The sequence below is a fragment of the Oncorhynchus tshawytscha genome, linkage group LG28 (assembly GCF_018296145.1).
Source record: "Oncorhynchus tshawytscha isolate Ot180627B linkage group LG28, Otsh_v2.0, whole genome shotgun sequence".
Taxonomy (NCBI): Eukaryota; Metazoa; Chordata; class Actinopteri; order Salmoniformes; family Salmonidae; genus Oncorhynchus; species Oncorhynchus tshawytscha.
In genome coordinates, this window is record NC_056456.1 from 19,977,178 (window position 1) to 19,998,212 (window position 21,035).

General features: G+C 43.7%; 1 protein-coding gene across 10 annotated transcripts in view; it reads right to left on the reverse strand.

Moving 5' to 3' along the window:
* Positions 1-6: 6 nt before the first annotated feature.
* LOC112226876 (microtubule-associated protein 4) overlaps positions 7-21,035 on the reverse strand; it is a 49,704-nt gene continuing 28,675 nt past the window's right edge. For 3 of the 10 annotated variants that reach the window (XM_024391515.2, XM_024391513.2, XM_024391512.2), the window contains exons 6-16: positions 10,562-10,962; positions 10,024-10,233; positions 9,521-9,653; positions 9,279-9,344; positions 8,371-8,615; positions 7,353-7,397; positions 5,896-5,988; positions 4,845-4,926; positions 4,534-4,658; positions 3,947-4,112; positions 7-3,671 (exon numbers count right to left, since the gene is read on the reverse strand). In XM_024391515.2, coding sequence (XP_024247283.1) covers positions 3,667-3,671; positions 3,947-4,112; positions 4,534-4,658; positions 4,845-4,926; positions 5,896-5,988; positions 7,353-7,397; positions 8,371-8,615; positions 9,279-9,344; positions 9,521-9,653; positions 10,024-10,233; positions 10,562-10,962 — 1,571 coding nt within the window. In that variant the 3' untranslated portion in view covers positions 7-3,666. Of the gene's footprint in view, positions 3,672-3,946; positions 4,113-4,533; positions 4,659-4,844; positions 4,927-5,895; positions 5,989-7,352; positions 7,398-8,370; positions 8,616-9,278; positions 9,345-9,520; positions 9,654-10,023; positions 10,234-10,561; positions 10,963-17,704; positions 19,037-21,035 lie in introns of those variants that run through there. The other 7 variants (XM_024391519.2, XM_024391514.2, XM_024391516.2 and 4 more) reach the window with 7 other exon arrangements.

Here is a 21,035-nt window from a genome sequence, read left to right on the forward strand (position 1 = left end):
CATAAATGTTTTGCTTGTCTTTTATTTCATGATTAATATTCACATCACTAGTTAACAATGAATCACAATGAACATCTCTTTCATACCAAATTACATTACTCAAATCGAAAGGGAAACAATTAACTCCTCCTATCTATGACAGATGTTTACAATCCATTGCCTTCTGCATGCTCTTATGGTGTGCACTATGGAGAATAATACACACTGTAGGTGTGCTCTAAGAAGAAGCACAGCTATGGGCTCCTTGATGCTTTACAGAAGCACACTACATAACACATGCCAAAAGACAGTTACTGTTAGTCTCACAAGGGGTGGGGGGTTGGGGTGTGTGTCTGGACGACATTCAAGGGCTGTGTGTGTCAGGTGTCGCATGTGGGAGCTTGACCTTCAACCTATCCTCACAATGCCTGGTTCATGATTACAGTTGAGCACTCGATAAGCTCACCAGCGACACAAAACACTTGGAAGAATATGCATTAAATCGGATGATTCTTTGTTTCTGGTAGATTTTCTACATATAGTAAGTCTACGTGTAAGAGGCAGATAAAAGTGTTAATTTATTCAAGCAAATATCAGTTTATCCACTATAGAGTTGGAGTGGGTAAAAGCACACCTAGACCATCCATTGAGAAGTTAACCATCGCTGAATGCTTAAGCTATTCACAGTCTGCTGCAGTCCCCATACTGGACTCGACACACACTTCCTACTGTCAGTCAAATTTATATTGAGTATAAGTGTCTTATTGTGATTTTTTTTTACAACAAAACAAAAGGTTCATACATATTATATTCATATCTTGCATCTTTAATATATTAAATTGTAAAAACATTCTTGTACTTCAGCCCTTTCTGAAAAAAGGCAGACTCCAGAAAGAAAACACTCCCCGGAAATGGGTTCATGAACGTGAAAGACATTTCTCAACATCCATAAAGACCCTAACATCAATACCTTGTTCTCCTGTGGTGATGAAAACATGTGGATGTCTATATACAAACGAATGTGTGAAGACTGATGGAAGGGTGGTGGTGCAAGTTAGCATTTAAGCGTTGGAAAGGTGAGTGTTCATAAACGTGATGCCTAACAGGCACAAGGAGAACAGACTGAGCGTGAGTGACCACTGTACCCAAAGCATGACACCAAAGTCCACTAACGTGACCAGTGAGCAAGGTTACCACCAAGGAGACTAAAAGATAAATCTGTTCATCCAATCATGGCAACAGTTCACTCAAACATACTGTAGAGCTCAAACATGAAATGTACAAGCCACTGTGCATTCAAAGTGCTTTCATCTGCTTTCATCAGTGTAAGGCTTAGTCTTCAGGAAGAATTCATTTCATTACACATTTTTTGAACTAACCATGGGAATGTTGGGGGAAAGAATACCTTAAAAATATCATAAGGTGCTTTTGCTTTTCCTTCTCGATAATTTGATCACTTGCTCTTTGATTCTCTCTGCCATTGACGATCACTATTATTTCCTCCACCGCAGTGCACACACTCAAATAGATTCCGATTACACCCTACCGACGGTACAACAAATAAATCAAAGTAAAAGTGTTTTAGGGTGGGGGACACAAATGTACTTTTTTTGGGGAACTGTACACCTGTTACAGTTCAGCCTTGAGAATCTACAAGGCACAATTACACATTGAAATCTGTGGCCATTATCCCTCTTGTTGGAGTAGTGTGATGGATATCTCCAAAAGGAACGGCAATTCTCATACTCTAAGAGCCAAACTAGCAGTATTTTAAAGGCCACCCGGGTGCCCTTGATCTTGATCCGGCAACGTACCACAAATCCGACAGACTCCACAGACGTCTAAACGTTGATCACAAAATGAGACCATCCCAAAGATCGCTCAACTACTATACACACACACACACCGGATCCTAATTCATAGTCATGTAATGCTATACAATTCCATCCGCCAACCTCTTTACAAAACCGATAGCAAGTTAAACAGAGGAATTAGCTTATATATATATTGCTATATATATTTGCTTGGTTAAGCAATTGTGCCCTATTGTTACACAATAATGTCACTATTCACAGTGGAACCAGTAGCATAAGCAGCCATTCAAATCAATTCATATTTAACAGTAGATTAGTTGAGAATAATTAAAATGTACAATTGTTACATTGGAGATCAATGATCATCTTTGTCCTTCAAAAACTTCTCTTGATATTGACTTAAAATTGTATTTTGATTTTTACGATAATATTGTTAACTCTATCTAAATCTTGCTTTCCTTCAACATGGCTCTCTATTCGTCTTCCCTGTCCCAACGTTTGGGCCCATACTACAGAGACTTGATCGTCATTGGAGTATCTCCACTCTCCTGGTGCAATCATAGGCCTTTCCTCACTTTGTTTGCTGCCTCCTGCTTACTAATCTGTCCTGCCTCAGGCATCCAGTCTCTGTGCACAGACCCTGAGAGGGTTTTTCTCGCTCGCTCTCTGACTGTACCGTACTGTAGTTTACATGTGCGAGTACGGGTGTGTAAGAGGAAGTTGTATCCTCAGGCAAAGACCACTCACTGTATTGCTTTCAGAGAGATGTAACAGTAAAAGGAAAAGGGGTATATTGATGATTAAACAACAGAACAACACATCAGCTCATTGTTACAATAATTTACGAAAACACAATACAGAGGGTTTTTTAAAAAGAGAGATGTTAAATATCCTACTGTTTGTAACAGCCTACTAGTTTCTTATTGTTGAGAGGGTTGTGTGTGTGTGTGTGTGTGGGGGGGGGTCACAGGTTTACAGAAGGTTATCTAGACATACTGAATTGGTTAAGTGAGGGGGTGGCATATTAGCCGCTCTTCATTGGGATGACATGACAGTCCCACATGCTCACAATAAGGGGTGCTTCACTAATCATCAAATTGTACTGCATAAGTGAAATCTGGGGTCCCTACAGTACAGGGGAGGCTATGCTCATCCAGAGGGTTAGATATGGTAAGGAAGGTTTTACATCTAGGGTTAGGCCTGTCACATACATAGCAGTGGCTCATTGTGATAGTCTATGACGAAAAAGTCATACTAATATACAGTGCGACACTGTAGATGTTTGTGATTTTGATCAAGACTGCACTACTGTACGTATAAGAATCGTGCTTATAGGCTGGAACAAAAGAAGCAGGCGCTGACATAACTACAACAGAACACTGAGGATCTAGATTCTAGAAGGTTCACTCTGAGGTCAAACTACTCCCCTTATATTACAGCAAGTTAAGCCAGCGCAATCCAGAAGAGACAAAACCCCACTGTACAGAAATACCTTGCTCTATCTGTCTGAACTCTGGTCTCTATACTTTAAAACTGGCTCTTCTGAGAGCACTAAGACAGATATTCAATGAGGGTAGAGAGTAGTGATGCGATACTGTATTGTGAGGTAAAAGGAGTAAGTTGGAATGTGCTAAAGAAGTCCTTGTCCTGCTAGCATTCAGTATTTTTCCCCCTGCCCCAAGGCAGGGTGACGAGGGGCTGGGTCGGAGCTGGAGGGTGTGGAGGAGGAAGCTGGCGGACCCCAGAGAAACACAGAGAGAGGTGCTGCGATGGGGGTGAGGGGGGGCTGCCAATCGGGGTGGGCCAAGAGATAAGGTCGGCGCCGTTGGTGGTGCGAGCCCGTGCATTCTCGCGAAAGCTCAGCTTATAAGACTCAATCTGCAGGCAGATACAGACACAATGGAGAAAGATGGAGGGATAGGGGAGAAAATTAAGACGAGAAAGAGTAGAGGGGAGAGTAAACTGGTTAGACTTATGGCATAAAATAACGTACAAATGTTTTTGTGCAGAATTTCTCATTTGTAGCAAGAAAGCTAAAAAGGAGCCTACTTATCTCTCATCTGAGCACTCGGCAACGGAGGCCATCTATCTCCATATTAAAGCTCTGAGAGTGCATGACAGTGAAAGTGCTTTTTGGAGCAAGGGGCACCTACTTGTCTCAGGGATGCGTTTGTCCATGCCCATCGGGTCACCCCCAAAGGGATTAGGAGGAGGTGTCGCCTTATTCCCGTTCTCCTTAGCCATGCTTCCTGCGCCTGTAGCTGGAGCTCCACCAGGGGGAGATGTTTTCCCTGCAGCTTTCTCCGGCATCCCCGCAGCCTGGAAACACACCAGCATCAGAGTCAGACACACGCTGATGTTAATTAACAATCATTTGTTCATTGAAAAAGTGTTTATGCATTTCTATAAGTTCAATGATATTTTCTTTATCTGTTGTGATTCTATGAAGCAGTAGTGAGGCCGGGTAATCATTAATGCCATCTAGTGGACAAACTCCCTTAATGCATGATGACATCGCTTGTTTTAACAGGATGAAATTGCTCTCTGTATGTGGGCAACCAGCATGTTCAAATGAAACTTTTCCAACACCACAACCACAAAGATGCTGTGTTTTGCAATAATCAATTGCTTTATAACTTCAAGCTTTCTGAAATGTATTTAAATAAAAACGTTCATGACCAAATCCTGGTTAGATAGAAATGTTAATGACTATGTGACGACAACAGAATGGTGACCTTACCTTGATTGGTCCATCCCCTGCCTCAAGGCCAATATTGTCCATAGATCCCACCTTGGGCTTCCCATTACCATTGCCATTGGCCTTAGCCTCATTCTTCACGTCTCCACCCCCTGTAGTGGACACACCTTAGTTACAAGTAGGGTAAGAAGAGAATTCATTTGGTATAAGATGCTTCCCAATGGAACCCTATTCCCTAGTGCACTACTTTTGACCAGGGACCATGAGGCTCTGGTCAAAACTAGTGCACTATGTAGGGAATAGGGTGCCATTTGGGATGTAGATATATTTTCCTAAATCATTAGGAGTCTTACCTGGCTTGTGCTTGATGTTGTCCTTAGAGCCACACTTGGAGGTCACTTTGCTCAAGTCCACCTTCTTATGCTGAATCTGGACCTGAATGCACGCAAACAAACAACACAAATGTTGAAGTATGAATGGCAAACATGAAACAACACCCACTCTGAAATTCACACACAATGCCTTGAATCACTCTCGCCCACCAGTGTAACACTGATTATGACATTTGGACAGATAAAACGCTGAGGTACTGTAAATTGGAGAAGTAGGCAATTTGAAGTATCCTTTTAAAAATATTGTTTGTCACCTAATGAGGAAAATGCTTGTTGCAATGTAAAAGAGTGAGAGGCAGATAGAAAGCTATTATCTCGTAGCTTGGGTGAGAAAGTTCACACAAACAGCACAGCACTCGGACCTAACATTATTCACTGAGTATAAAAAACATTAAGAACTTTCTATGACATAGAAGGTGGTATACCAGGTGAATCCAGGTGAAATCTATCATCCCTTATTGATGTCACTTGTTAAATCCAATTCAATCAGTGTAGATGAAGGGGAGGAGACAGGTAAAAAATAAATAATAATAATTCAGCCTTGAGGCAACTGAGACATGGATTGTGTATGTGTGCAATTCAGGTGAATGGGGAAGACAAAAGATTTAAGTGCCTTTGAACAGGGTATGGTAGTAGTTGCCAGGTTCACCAGTTTGTGTCAAGAACGGCAACACCGCTGGGTTTTTCACGCTCAACAGTTTCCCGTGTTTATCAAGCGTGGTCCACCCCCCAAAGGACATCCAGCCAACTTGACACAACGACAACTGTGGGAAGCATTGGAGTCAACATGGGCCAGCATCCCTGTGGAACGCTTTCGAGTCCATGTCCAACTCAATACTAGGAAGTTGTTCTTAGTGTTTGGTATACTCAGTGTATCTAGGCTGGTCAATAGGGCTGACCATAGAAATAGAATGACTAGAACGCTAGGACATTACTCTGTCCAATCGAGCATGTCAGTGGGATATGGGGATGGAGGCAGCAGCCACATGGGACCACCATGTGTTGTACTTACATTCCCTCCACCAGGGACATGCTTGATATTATCCTTGGAGCCACAGCGAGAGGTGATATGGCTGAAGTCCAGTTTTTTGTGGACTATCATAACCTACAAAACAGCACAGTAGCAGAGGGGAATGGGTCACTATGATGAGTGTAGAATTAGTGGAGGATGGTGGAGGAGCAACCAGGATATAAAAGTGAAAGCAATTTGAAGAGCATACAGTGTGGTGTTAACTCTTACTTGCTCCTTGTAAGTCAAGTCAAGTCACACAACAGTCAGAAATGCTGGCTGGTCAGACATCAGTATTTACATGCAAATGAGCTCAAATCCAATTCTAGATGTGACTGAGAACTATTGCAGTGTTACTCTCTCTCTCACACACACACCCAAACAGATATACTAGCCAGCCAGCTTTTCTCTGATATCAATTCTTGATTTCAAAACATTGTCACACAGCAAGGGAACTTCTGTTCAGAAACCTTGAATGAAAAGCACTAGTCTGCTTTTTGCATTTCTTTTTTGCTTTGTATTCTGAGACGCCTGGTGTTTGGATGAGTTTGCGGCTCTGTGACGCAGGTAGCAGCACAGGCAGGCTGAGTCACCCTCTGAAACACACTGCAACAGCCAAGGTCTGTTAGTTCTCACTGCCTGTTCACCCTGCCTCCAGTTCATATATCACTGAACTCAACACACAGGTGTAGGACAACCAATGGCTACATTACTCTGCTATATCACTTGGCTTATGAGTGCTGGAGCTTGTTTCTGTATTTCTTATCTTGGACATTTGCATTGAAAGTATAGTAAGCATAACTTTTTCGCCACGACCGGCGATCAGTTTACCCACCATTTTTTTTTTACCACAACATCACTAATTCAAATCCTTAATTGAATCATACAAGGCTAATAGGACTGTATAAAGTTTAAGGCTAAACTACGAAGTAAACCCAAATGAACATTAACAGTGGTATTGGTTGCACTACGAACTCAAAAAGCCATCCAGGGCCTCTCAAAATACTCAAGCTCAGGGCTCTTCTAAATGTACCAGGTGAACGGGAGGACCAGTGAAGGACAACGGTCCCTGTGGTGTTCTGGGTAGTGCCATGGTTGTAGAGGTCATTGGAATGACGGAAAGGTCTTGTCTGTCTGTTTTTCTGTCTGTCTGTCAGTTAAGCTGTGCATTTCAGGGGATACAGAGACTTGTCATACACTGTCCACAACCATTCCACATTTTATACCGGAAAGCAACAGGTTTCCATGAATGAGAAGAAAAGGTGAGAATGCGCATGAGTGAGTGTGTTAGAGTGTGACGTGTCTCTATTTATGTGTTTGTGTGTGTACAAGTAGGTTCAAATAGTCAGTGGACAAAAATATCCACTTATGCCAATTCCTTCAGTGTGATATCAGAGGAGAGAGAGTGGTTAGGCACACGGGTGAGAATGAAAGAGGGGTGTGTGATGATAGGGACTCACTTTGCCCGGGCCGTCTTTGGATTGGGAAGCCCCCGCCGAGGAGACCTGAGGGGAGACAACCACCCCTGGGTCAATACCAGGAGACAAGGCTGCCCTGGGCCCTGGGTCAGTGCCACCAGTCAGGGCACAGGCGAGTGTGGTGGTGGGTATATGGATGGAGGGAAGTGTTCTGCTTTTCAGCTACACCACCTGTTTGTGTCACTGATGAGTTTCAAACCCAGGTCTCCTGCATGGTAGAAGAGTGCTTTGGCTCGCTAAACCAAAGCCTAGGCATTGGCTCAGGGAGCCAATTCAACTCTTCAGTTCTCAGGCAAGATTAGTGGAAGTGTGTGCAGGGTTGGTACTGAAACTAGTTTTTTTTAGATAGTTTTTCTAGGGAGTCTCCCTTATGCTTACATCACTGTGACAGGCAACCTTTTTGTTGGATGGACACTGTCACAACCAATGCCGTAGGTAAAGACTGGACATGACGGCTATTTTCCAAGATGATCATCTGTATGAAAGGATTCCTCTTTTCAGAGTGATCTTTATGAATACAGGTGACAGCACCTTGTATCAGTCGGTCAAATAAGTGACGGCGGCTGTCAGTTGTAACGTAGAGAGACGAGAGAGAGAAAATAAAAACGTTACAGAGAGGAAAAGGGGAGAGAACAGAAAGGGAACTACAGAATGAAAAATAACAGTAGAATTAGACAGATAGTTTGCTTGACATATTTTCTCTAGGGTTAGCATGCATTGTGCCACTATTCAGTTGAGGAGGCCAATAAAGGTGGCAATGACTAATGAGGTGGTACATGGTCTTGTTATATGGTAGCGGTGAGGAGGTTTTAATAATATGGAATTTGTATGATCATTTGCTTGTGAGAAAAACCCTGTTATGAATGGCATTAGTTGGCAGCATTGAAAGCACTTTAAATATGCGAATACAAAAATGTCTATGTGTCATGTCGATCGTCTTAAATAGACCCATCACCACAAGCTTCCATGTACAGTACATCTCTATCCCTGGTTACCGCACCTTGCCGCCGGTAGGCTGGTACTTCATGTTGTCTGTGGAGCCGATCTTGGAGCGCACATTCTTTAGGTCCGGCAGGGGTGCGTTGATAGGTCTGGGAGTCCTAGGTGCTCTGGGTACAGGTGGCTTCCTCTCCATAGCGGTCTGCTTGGGCACTGGGGGTTTGGTGATGCGTCGGCGAGGCTGCTCCCCGTTGGTGGCAGGAGTGCTCGGAGCTGTGGCGGAGGTGCGAGGCACCCTGGGCTTGGCTGGGGCAGAGAGAGCGAAAGGACATGAGGAACCATTGAACAGTACCCTCTAACGGCTGGAGCTGAGCTGATCGCACACAGCACTAACAATGACTTACTAGGAAACAATGGGCTGGACGCTAACAAGTCCACTGAGAAGTATGAGGAACCACACTACTACTACCTACATACAGTAGATACTGTGGTCTCTGGTAGTTAGTTTTACAAGGCTGGGTCACCAGCCCCTGATTTGATGACTAATGAACATCTCAGAGGAGGAAACGACAGGATTGAGTGTTCAGTCAGTGTTTTCATTAACTGGAGCTACTGTGGAGACACAGGCAGCTCAATTCTGATATTTTTTTCACTAATTGGTCTTTTGGCTAATTAGGTCAGCTCTGAAAAAGTTCTGATGTGAAAAGATCTGATGTGATTGGTCAATTCAATTACTGAAAAAAAAGAAGATCAGTAAACGCAGCCTACATTTCTGTTTCCCTCTGCACCCCTGTCTGTCTCTTAGCCACACATATCCACTGTGTTTGTCTCTCTGTGTAATCATAATGACACTGTCAGGAGAGATTAAAACAGGATGTCTGTCCTAACAATTTCAAAGAATACATTAAACTCCAGGGTGTTTTAGTTGTATACTGAGATACTTAGATTGTGTAGGTTGGTTGTTGTTACTTGGTGTTGTCTTCAGCGTACTAGGCTTCTTCACGTCACCTGGCTTGGTATCATCAGTCTTGGGAACTGTAGGGTAGAGGACATAACCAAGCTCACCTTACAGGATTTAGACTTGTGAACAATGTATGATCTGAAGGATGACCAATGAATTCTGACTTTGGGTTTTTGAATATCACCATCATCAAGAATAAAGTACCTTAAAGGATGTAAGTTTGCACGGTACAGTTAGAGTTAGCGCTCACCGGTGTTGCGGCGCAGAGAGGGGGCACTGGCAGAGGGGCGTGGCCCAGCAGGTTTAGTAGTGGCGGTTGTCGAGGAACCGTTCTTATTTGCCGTGCCATTGGCCTTTGGCACAGGAGGACCGTTTTCCGGAGTCTGAGTAAGCAAACGGGAAATCAGAGAATGGTTGTTGTGGAAGAGAGCGCGGGACAAAAAGGAAAGTGATTAGGAAATGAGGGGAGCAAAGATTGGAAACAGAAATGAGATATTGGAAATGTACAGTATGCTGGGGTTTTCAGGGAGGTGATAGACAAGATTCAGTTTGTAGGACTACCCTAAATGGTGAAGAGACTGGACAGAGGTCATAATGCAGGGAGTTGGTGGTCCACAAACTATGAGTGAGAGTCAGTAGGTGGGCACTGGACAGTTATACGGCAGAACCAAACAAACGGGAGGGGGACAAGGTGCCAACCACAGAAGAGGAGGCCAGTGAGAAGACACCAGAGGAAAGTGGGAGGGAACTCACCATGGACTTGGTGGCTTTAGGGGTTTGACTGGCAGCGGGCGTTGGCTGCTTGGTGCAAGCAGTGGGAGTGGTTGCCTTGGTAACATGGCTTTTTTTATTGGCAGAGCTTGAGGTGGGGGAGGAACGTTTTGGGGGGCCAGCTGCATCCCCAGTGGACAAAGAGGTGGGCCGTGTTTTGGCAGAGTTTGGTTTGGTTGACCCAACAGCAGGCTGTACAACAACGTCACACGATAAAGGAGAAAAGAAGCAAACCAAAAAGCATACAACAGAGGACAGGCAGGATAGTAAAGCAGCAGAAGCAGCATTCACTAACACCAAATCATAATCAAACCAACAGCATCAGCAGAGCAAATTGGCAGTGACGAATTGCACATAAGCATGTGCATACAAACACACACAGACACACACACACACACACACACACACACTCATGCACACACACACACACACACACACTAGAGATGGCAGTGACAGTTGCAGAAGCAGCTTGCTGAGATGAAATGAATGGCAACATTGTCCCAGCCTTTCCTTGACCTACCTTGGCCTTACTGTCTGGGCTGGTGAGGTCCTGCTTGCTTCCGTTGGTTGTTTGGGACTTTGCAGTACCTTTCCCAGCCTTTTCATTATTTTCAGCTTTGACCATCTTGTCAGTTTTCTCCCCATTTTCTTTCTTCTCCATCTTCTCATCTTTGTTTGTCTTCTCTGGCTTGTCCACTTTTTCATTTGTATAATTCTTCTCCGTCTTATGGAACTTCTCTTCATCTTTGAGGATCTTCTCAGATTTTGAGGTCTTGTCGGCATTGTCGACTTTCTTAGATTCATCTTCTTTCTCTTTCTTCTCCATCTTGTCGGACTTCTCCGTCTTCTCAAATATGTTCAAGTTATCTGTCTTTGGGAAGAAATCTGCCTTCTCTTGTTTGTCCTTATTCTCTTCTTTCACTGTAGAGAGACAAAAACAGATACATATTTAGCAAACCTGCAATACTGTATGTCATATAAAAACACCAAAATTACTCTAAGGATCAAATACAGGTAGAGAAACATTTCAAAGTGCCAGACTCACTTTCAGCCATATCTTATTGTGTGTTATTAACCTAAGCACAGATACAGACTGGCATTAGCTTGAAAATCGAGCTACAACAATGCATCCTAAAAATGCCACCTAAGAATACCACCAGCGTATATGGACAACAGGCAACTAAATGTCAAACCTCTAAAATACTCTGATTGATCGTCACAAAATACAAGCGTTCCGAACACTGCCATATTTTACTCATATGATGATAATCTATCAGTGATAATATTTTGTACTTCCACCCCATTGGTGTGGAAATACGAGTGAGGTAACTACAGTGACCAGTCATGGCATGGTGGTGTGTAGTCTAGGCAGGGCCACAGAAAGTCAGGGCCGAGCCCAGGGCCGAGCCCAGGGCCGAGCAGGGCGGACAGAACAGCACATTGTTGGCATCGGCTCCTTATGTAACCCATCCTCAGTGACCTCAACAGAGAGAGAGGGTATGTCTGTAATGGCACCCTATTCCCTATGTAATTCACTACTTTTGACTAAGGCCCATAGTTTTCCTCTCTCAGGCTGTATCCCAGGGTACCATTTGCGATACAACCCAAGAGAGAAAAAGCTTGTCAAATTGATTAGGAAATGTGGGACCAATTAAGTTGGTTCAAAACATGACCCATTGACGTAATGACTGAATCCGCTTTTCAAAGAAAATTCTGACCAATTAGTTGACTAGAGCATCAAAATTTAAAAGGACTACGAGGGAAAATGGATTGTAAGTTTACGGCAGATCAATGCGTCAGACAAGATCATGGATTTGCCACAATGGTACAAAACCATGAGCCAATCGAAAAATCGATCAAATGATTGAGTACAGTATACAGGACTGACCTTGTTGTGCCCATGGTTGGCTTTAGGAGCCCTGGTTCCAGTAAATGTCATACACTATAGACCAAGGGTAGGCAGCTAGATTCAGCCGAGGGTCAATTTGCCTTGATGACAGCTTTGCACACTCTTTGCATTCTTTCAGCCAGCTTCACCTGGCATGCTTTTCCAACAGTCTTGAAGGAGTTCCCACATATGCTGAGCACTTGTTGGCTGCTTTTCCTTTACTCTGTGGTCGAACTCATCCCAAACCATCTCAATTGTGTTGAGGTCGGGTGATTGTAGAGGCCAGGTCACCTGATGCAGCACTCCATCACTCTCCTTCTTGGTCAAATAGCTCTAACACAGCCTGGAGGTGTGTTGGGTCATTGTTCTGTTGAAAAACAAATGATAGTCCTACTAAGCGCAAGCCAGATGGGATGGAGTATCACTACAGAATGCTGTGGTAGCCATGCTAGTTTAGTGTGAATTCTAAATAAATCACTGACAGTGTCACCAGCAAAGCACTCACACCGCCCCCTCCATGCTTCACGGTGGGAACCACGCATGTGGAAATCATCCGTTCACCTACTCTGCGTCTCACAAAGACACGGTGGACGGAACCAAAAATCTCAAATTTGGACTCATCAGACCAAAGGACAGATTTCCACCTGTCTAATGTCCATTGCTCCTGTTTCTTGGCCCAAGTAAGTCTCTTCTTCTTACGGGTGTGCTTTAATAGTGGTTTCTTTGCAGCAATTCGACCATGAAGGCCTGATTCACACAGTCTCCTCTAAACAGTTGATGTTAAGGTGTGTCTGTTACTTGAACTCTGAAGAATTTATTTGGGCTGCAATTTCTGAGGCTGGTAACGCTAATGAACTTATCCTCTGCAGCAGAGATAACTCTGGGTCTTCCTTTCCTGTGGCGGTCCTCATGAGAGCCAGTTTCATCATAGCGCTTGATGTTTTTTTTCAACTGCACTTGAAGAAACTTTCAAAGTTCTTGACATTTTCCAGATTGACAGACCTTCATGTCATTTCTCTTTGCATATTTGAGCTGTTCTTGCCATAATATGGACTTGATCTTTTACCAAATAGGGCTATTTTCTGTATACCAGCCCTACCTTGTCACAGCACAACTGATTGGATCAAACGCATTAAGAAGGAAAGAAATTCCACAAATGTACTTTTAACAATGCACACCTGTTAATTGAAATGCATTCCAGTTGACTACCTCATGAAGCTGGTTGAGAGAATGCCAAGAGTGTGCAAAGCTGTCATCAAGGCAAAGGCCGGCTACTTTAAAGAACTTCAAATATAAAAATATATTTTAATTTGTTTAACAATCTTTTGGTTACTACATGATTCCATATGTGTTATTTCATAGTTTTGATGTCTTCACTATTATTCTACAATGTAGAAAATAGTAAAAATAAAGACAAACCTTGGAATGAGTAGGTGTGACCAAAATTTTGACTGGTACTATATATACACTACCGTTCAAAAGTTTGGGGACACTAAGAAATGTCCTTGTGTTTGAAAGAAAAGCATGTTTTTTGTCCATTTAAAATAACATCAAATTGATCAGAGTAGTTGATCAGAGTATACAGTGTAGACATTGTTAATGTTGTAAATGACTAATGTAGCTGGAAACGGCAGATTTGTTTATGGAATATAGGCTTACAGAGGCTCATTATTAGCAACCCTCACTCCTGTGTTCCAATGGCACGTTGTCTTAGCTAATCCAAGTTAATCATTTTAAAAGGCTAATTGATCATCAGAAAACCCTTTTGCAATTAAGTTAGCACAGCTGAAAACTGCCGTCCTGATTAAAGAAGCAATACAACTGGCCTTCTTTAGACTAGTTGAGTATCTGGAGCATCAGCATTTGTAGGTTCGACTACAGGCTCAAAATGGCCATAAACAAAGAACTTTCTTCTGAAACTCGTCAGTCTATTCTCGTCAGTCTATTCTTGAAGGCTGTTCCATGCAAGAAATTGCCAAGAAACTGAAGATCTCGTACAGCGCTGTGTACTACTCCCTTCACAGAACAGCGCAAACTGGCTCTAACCAGAATAGAATGAGGAGTGGGAGGCTCGGGTGCACAACTGAGCAAGAAGACAAGTACATTAGAGTGTCTAGTTTGACAAACAGACGCCTCACAAATCCTCAACTGGCAGCTTCCTTAAAAAGTACCCGCAAAACACCAGTGTCAACATCGACAGTGACTCCGGGATGCTGGCCTTCAAGGCAGAGTTCCTCTGTCCAGTGTCTGTGTTCTTTTGCCAATTTTAATATCTTCTTTTTATTGGCCAGTCTGAGATATGGCTTTTTCTTTGCAACTCTGCCTAGAAGGGCTCTGTGCAGGGCTCTGTGCAGGCCAGTCAAGTTCTTCCACACCGATCTTGACAAACAATTTCTGTATGGGCCTTGCTTAGTGCATGGGGGCACTGTCATGCTGAAACAGTAAAGGGCCTCTTCCCAAACTATTGTCACAAAGTTGAAAGCACAGAATCGTCTAGAACATAATTTTATGCTGTAGCATTAAGATTTCCCTTCACTGGAACTAAGTGGCCTAGCCCAAACCATGAAAAACCAGCCAAGACCATTATTCCTCTTCCACCAAACTTTACAGTTGGCACTATGCATTGAGGCTGGTAGCGTTCTCCTGGCATCTGCCAAACCCAGATTCCTCCGTCGGACTGCCAGATAATGAAGTGTGATTCTTCACTCCAGAGAACCAGCTTCCACTGCTCCAGAGTCCAATGGCGGTGAGCTTCGCACCACTCCAGCCAACGCTTGGCATTGATCTTAGTCTTGACAAACCATTCTTGTGCTGATGCTGCTTCCAGAGGCAGTTTTGGAACTCTGTAGTGAGTGTTGCCGACGAGGACAGACTATTTGTATGCTGTACGACCTTCAGCACCCAGCAGTCCCGTTCTGTGAGCTTGTGTGGCCTACCACTTTGCGGCTGAGCCATTGTTGCTCCTAGATGTTTCCACTTCACAATAACAGCACTTACAGTTGACCGGGGCCGCTCTAGCAGGGGTGAAATTTGACCAACTGACGTATTGGGAAGGTGGCATCCTATAATGGTGACACGTTGAAAGTGACTGATCTCTTCAGTAAGGCCATTCTACTGACAATGTTTGTCTATGGAGATTGCATGACTGTGTGCTCAATTTATACACCTGTCAGCAACGGTGTGGCCGGTCTAGCTGAATCCACAAATTTTAAGGGGTGTCCAGTGTATATATTTTTTACTACAAACTTCAGGGGACCAAGAGAAATCACCGCCTGGTGCTGACCTGTGCTATAGACTAATATAGAGCTGTTCTGTATGCCTGGCCAGTGGTATAAACATACACTATAGACACTATAGACTAATATAGAGCCGTTCTGTATGCCTGGCCAGTGGTATAAACATACACTATAGACACTATAGGCTAATATAGAGCTGTTCTGTATGCCTGGCCAGTAGTATAAACATACACTATAGACTAATATAGAGCTGTTCTGTATGCCTGGCCAGTGGTATAAACATACACTATAGACTAATATAGAGCTGTTCTGTATGCCTGGCCAGTGGTATAAACATACACTATAGACTAATATAGAGCTGTTCTGTATGCCTGGCCAGTGGTATAAACATACACTATAGACTAATATAGAGCTGTTCTGTATGCCTGGCCAGTGGTATAAACATACACTATAGACTAATATAGAGCTGTTCTGTATGCCTGGCCAGTGGTATAAACATAGACTATAGACTAATATAGACTAATATAGAGCTGTTCTGTATGCCTGGCCAGTGGTATAAACATACACTATAGACTAATATAGAGCTGTTCTGTATGCCTGGCCAGTGGTGTAAACACATTGTCACATAGAGCATGACTAACACACGATGGTGCTCATGATATTTTACTGCAGGCGACCAGCATCACACACCAGACTCACGCATACATATACACGCGTACACATGCATGCACCCACCCACCCACCCACCCCCCCACACACACAAACACATGCACACACAAATATGAAGTGATGATGCATATAGCTCATTTGCTAGAATTAGTACATGTGTGCATATTGTACAGGATGTCTTTGAAATGACCTTGCATTATATAGAAACACACAGCCACATAAGCAGAGAGATCATTTCCCCATGACTTTTATCCATGAGGTATAAACTACCCTTGTTACAGCAGGAGGATGCTGCCAGCTATTTCTGCTTGCTCCCTACTGTCGCTAGTTGAAGGATGCAGATGTATCATTGTCATGATGGTGTCTTTGTGAGATATATAGCGATAGGCTAGCTGTAGGTGAAAGAGAGCTCTAATACTGTGTGTAAAAAACATTAAGAACATCTTCCTAATATCGAGTTGCTTTTGCCCTCAGAACAGTCTCAAGTTGTCAGGTTATGGACTCTACAAGGTGTCGAAAGGTTTCCACAGGGATGCTGGCCCATGTTGACTTCAATGCTTCCCACAGTTGTGTCAAGTTGACTGGATATCCTTTGGGTGGTGGACCATTCTTGATACACATTGGAAACTGTTGAGCGTGAAAAACTCAGCAGTGTTGCAGTTTCTGACACAAACTGGTGTGCCTGGCATCTACTACCCTACCCCGTTCAAAGGCACTTAAATATTTTGTCTTGCCCGTTCACCTTCTGAATGGCACACATACACAATCCATGTCTCAATTGTCTCAAAAAAAAAGAAAAAAAAATAGTCATTTAACCTGTCTCCTCCCCTTCATCTACACTGATTGAAGTGGATCTAACAAGTGACATCAATAAGAGATCATAGCTTTCACCTGGATTCACCTGGTCAGTCTATGTCATTGAAAGAGCAGATGTTCCTAATGTTTTGTACATTCAGTATATAGTGCAAGCAAAATGGCCTTAGGCTCCAGACTGCCTGCTTGTCTAGTGTTATTGAATCTATGTGTATATATGAAAAACACAGAGTAGTCATGCAATTTGAAAGCATTCTCAAGAGTCCCCAGTCCCCACATGGTGCCACCAGAAATGACTACTTTCTGTTTAAATGGATACCCAGACTCAATTTCAAATCCATCACACACCCTTCCTTTAGTGCTAGGTACTTGTTGGAGTGCCACTTGATGTGATGTATCACTGAACAACACAGTCATCTGAAGAGATGGGAGTTTGAGATGGTAAATTAAACTCAGCATTTCAATAGACATTCATATTCAGAGGAACTTGACACACATACTATTAATTCTGTATGAAACCCCAGACCTCCTCAACGATGGTATTCTGGTGCCTGTGACATTTTGTCAAAGCAAAATGTTGATGGAGTGTGGACACAACAATGGATGTACACATTTCCTTTCAATTATTCTTTCTGAATTGTAAACCCTTCTGCTCCCTTAAAACCCTAAATTGTTTAAGAAGCACATCATCCTAGTAAAAATATACCAAAAACCACAACTTCTAGTTGTTGTTGTATTTTTTTTTTTTTTTTTAAATTTTTATTACATCCATTCTTCTTTTGGCTCCTTCCATTTTCTCTTTCAGCACTCCATCATAGTTAAAACAAACAGCCAGCCCAGACGAATACCACTGCCCACTGATCTATATGGTCAGGCATCCCAAATAAACTCCCAAATCTAAGTACTTAAATCAGTGTACACCATTATTTACATAACCAATGAGAGATAGAGGAGCCAGGTCTAAGGTGTATATGAGCAACATGTGGTAATGCATGTGGTAATGCGAGCTAGTCCAAACACCAAGAGGAATAGGCCTCAAATCATATCAGTCACCTACCCTCAATGGAGCTTTTGGTATTGATGATGTTGAAGGTTTTTCCAGTGAGGGGAACCGGCAGTAGGACACTCTCGCTCTGGCTCTGTGACATCCCATTACCAGTACCTTTCCTAGGGGGAGGGGAGTTGGGGGCCCTGACAGGGCTCAGTGGGGACAGAGGAGAGAGTGTGGGCGACACAGTCTTTCTCTCCTCCCCCACTGTCAGAGAGCGTTGCACAGCCGAGTGTGGAGACTTGGACCCCATAATGTTACTTCCAGGTGAGGGCAGGTCCACTAGTCCGCCAGGCTGCACTGGGTACTGGGAGAAGTCAAAGCTACCCGGCACAGACAGGTGGGAGCAGTCAGAAATGGTGCGCCTCACAGCTTTGTGTTGCTGCTCGGTCCCTCCTCCTCGAGGTAAAGTAGGCCCCGTGTCCTCATCACGGTCTTCAGAGAATCCTGACACAGTGCAGTTTCCACCCTTAGAGTAGTTGTCGTTGACAACACCAATGACACAGTAGTTGTCTGCAGGTGCAGGTGCAGAAGTCTGAACATCAGGCTTAAGGCCTGTGTGGGGTGGCCCAGAGAAGGAAGGATTCCATACACAGTTGTCCACCTTTTGTGTGTTGGGGAACGGTGAGGTGTCATGTTGCACAGCAGGTGACACCCGCAGGGCTGCAGCTCCATTGGCCCTGTGTTCTCGTCCCGGGGTAGAGAAGAGTTTCCCAGGGGAGGCTGGAGAGGGTGAAGAGGAGAGGGAATTTGTGGGGCTCTCCCAAGCACTGCCCAGACCCAAAGGTCCCCTGAGTCCAACACCCATCCTCCCTGGCACCTTGAGGTCAGACGACTCCACCTTGAACCCTGATCCAGATGAAGGTCCATCAAAGAGGCTTGACAGCTTGTCCTCGTCAGTTAGCCTGGGTGCCCCTGGGCTGCCCCCGAAACCTTGTGGTCCCATCTGGTCCTGCTGCCGGTCACAGCCCTGGGGGGCCTGCTGAGGAGACGCCATAGAGACAGAGGGCACCTTGCCCAGCTCAGTATACTCACAGCGCTGTCCACCTCCACCACTCTGCTGCTGCTGATTGGAGAGAGAAGACATCCTCACCTCTCTCTCTCTTCTCTCTGCTGCTTCTAGATTCTTCTAGAATCTTTTAGATTCTTCTAGACAGCAAAGTAAAGGAATCTTCCCTTGGCTGTAAGGAAGGCTGGTAATGTACTCTATCTTTGGTATTTGGTGTTTCTGTGAAGTACAGACTATTTGTGTGCTGGTGTAGTAATTGTGTGTTTCTCTCTGTGCTCTGAACTGATCAGATGAAGCTGTGAGGCTGAACTGAATGCTGCTCCCTCTCCTTCTCTCTCTCTCTCTCTCTCTCCTTCTCTCTCTCTCTCCATTTCTCCCCCTCTCTGACATCACAGCCCTAACAGAGCTTTGGTCACATGACTCCACGGAACATATCCCCATTCGCTAGAGCAGATTCTCAACTCATGCCTTCGAGCTGTAAGCTAAGTCACAAACACACAAACACACAAACACACACACACACACACACACACAAACAAACGTCACTGACACACACACTAACTAATACACACACACTCCCTTGATGTTCTATAAACTGCAGCTCTGACTCCTCATTGACAGGCAGCTTGGCATTATATTAGAAACACAGAAAAGAGAGAGAGAGAGAGCAGCTTTGGGCAATACAGGGCCAGTTTCCACTGCCATTCTACTTGAATGAATTTATCCTCTCTGTAACAGCATCCATTAGTGCTACACATCTCTTCCTGGTTCTGGTGGTATACATTTGCATTCAATGCTGTTCTGTCATCTCCAATTCTTCACTTAGTTCCATGCCCACTACTACACCCACTGCCCCTCTCCTCCACCCTGCCTTCCTGCCCCCGTTAGGGGCCCTGGGTGTGCATCTCTGGCTCATGGCCCTGCCTGGAGCATTTGACTCTTTTGTTTATTGTGTTTGTTGTTTGTGGACTTGGTTGTGGACACTGTGTTCCTTCTGTCTGCTGTTGCCACATGCTATGGGCTACTCTGTTAGGACGGTATTGAACGACTGGCCTCGAAAAAAGTGTGCGATAACACTACATTGACATGCAGTATACCCTTGCAGTAAACCCCAGTGCTCCTAGTTATAAACACCTCATCCAGACCTGTGTGAACTGAATTCACACCCGCCGACCTTCTTCACACCAACACGCTGTCCAAATGTTCACTCTAACATCACTGGTTCAGTCCTGTACTAGACCCCTCCCTCTTCACAACTGTCGTGGAAGGCAGACAAAAATAATTCAATCTCTGATGATATCCCCCCCCTTCCACCACCCTGCCACCATCCCACCTCCAGCTGCCTGAGGAAAAACGAATTCAATATAAATTATTGAAGGTGACTTAATCCCCCCAAAACAGTCCCCCATTTACTGTAGAAGGGGATAGTCAAAGAGGGAATGTATTGTTCAAGGAGTACAGTACAATGGGGTTGATATGGGGAAAACGCTGAACATATTGGAATCACACAGGACATTGTCAACTTCTGAGATCATGTGCCGCTAGCATAAGCGATATTAGATTTCAATAATATCACATTTGAATTCACACTGCAAAGTCATGATGGCAATTGTTTGAGTTGATCACATAAGATACTAATGCACTGACGCAACACTCCTCAGATAAGTATACAAATGCACCATACTGAAGCCTCACTGGTCAACATATTTCCCAAACAGCAGTGTTTTCTACAGCCCTACACACAATATTAGGTCAAAGTTAGACAACACACTGCAACACGTCTGTCTATGACAACAGTCAGCCTCATTCCCCAAACAGAGCCCTTGTCTCTGTTCATTACATCGCTCTAACGGTCCAGTTTCTCATGAATGGACATTGTTATGCAAGACCCATGTCCAACATATTCCTCTGTCTGTTTATGTTTTACATCTCTCTAAGAAAGATGACTCTCGCTTTAACTACACTTATAATCCACATTATTTATTTATTTGATTTGATTTAACCTTTATTTTAACTAGGCAAGTCTGAAAGTCTTAAGGATCTGCCCCTTTTTTCAATTTTCATCTAAAATGACATCCCCAAATCTAACTGCCTGTAGCTCAGGACCTGAAGCAAGGATATGCATATTCTTGATACCACTTGAAAGGAAACAATTTGAAGTTTGTGTAAATGTGAAATTAATGTTGGAGAATATAACACATTAGATCTGGCAAAAGATAATACAAAGACAAAATGGTGTTTATTTGTATTTTTTTGTAACATCATCTTTGAAATGCAAGATAAAGGCCACAATGTATTTGTCACGTTCTGACCTTTATTTCCTTTGTTTTG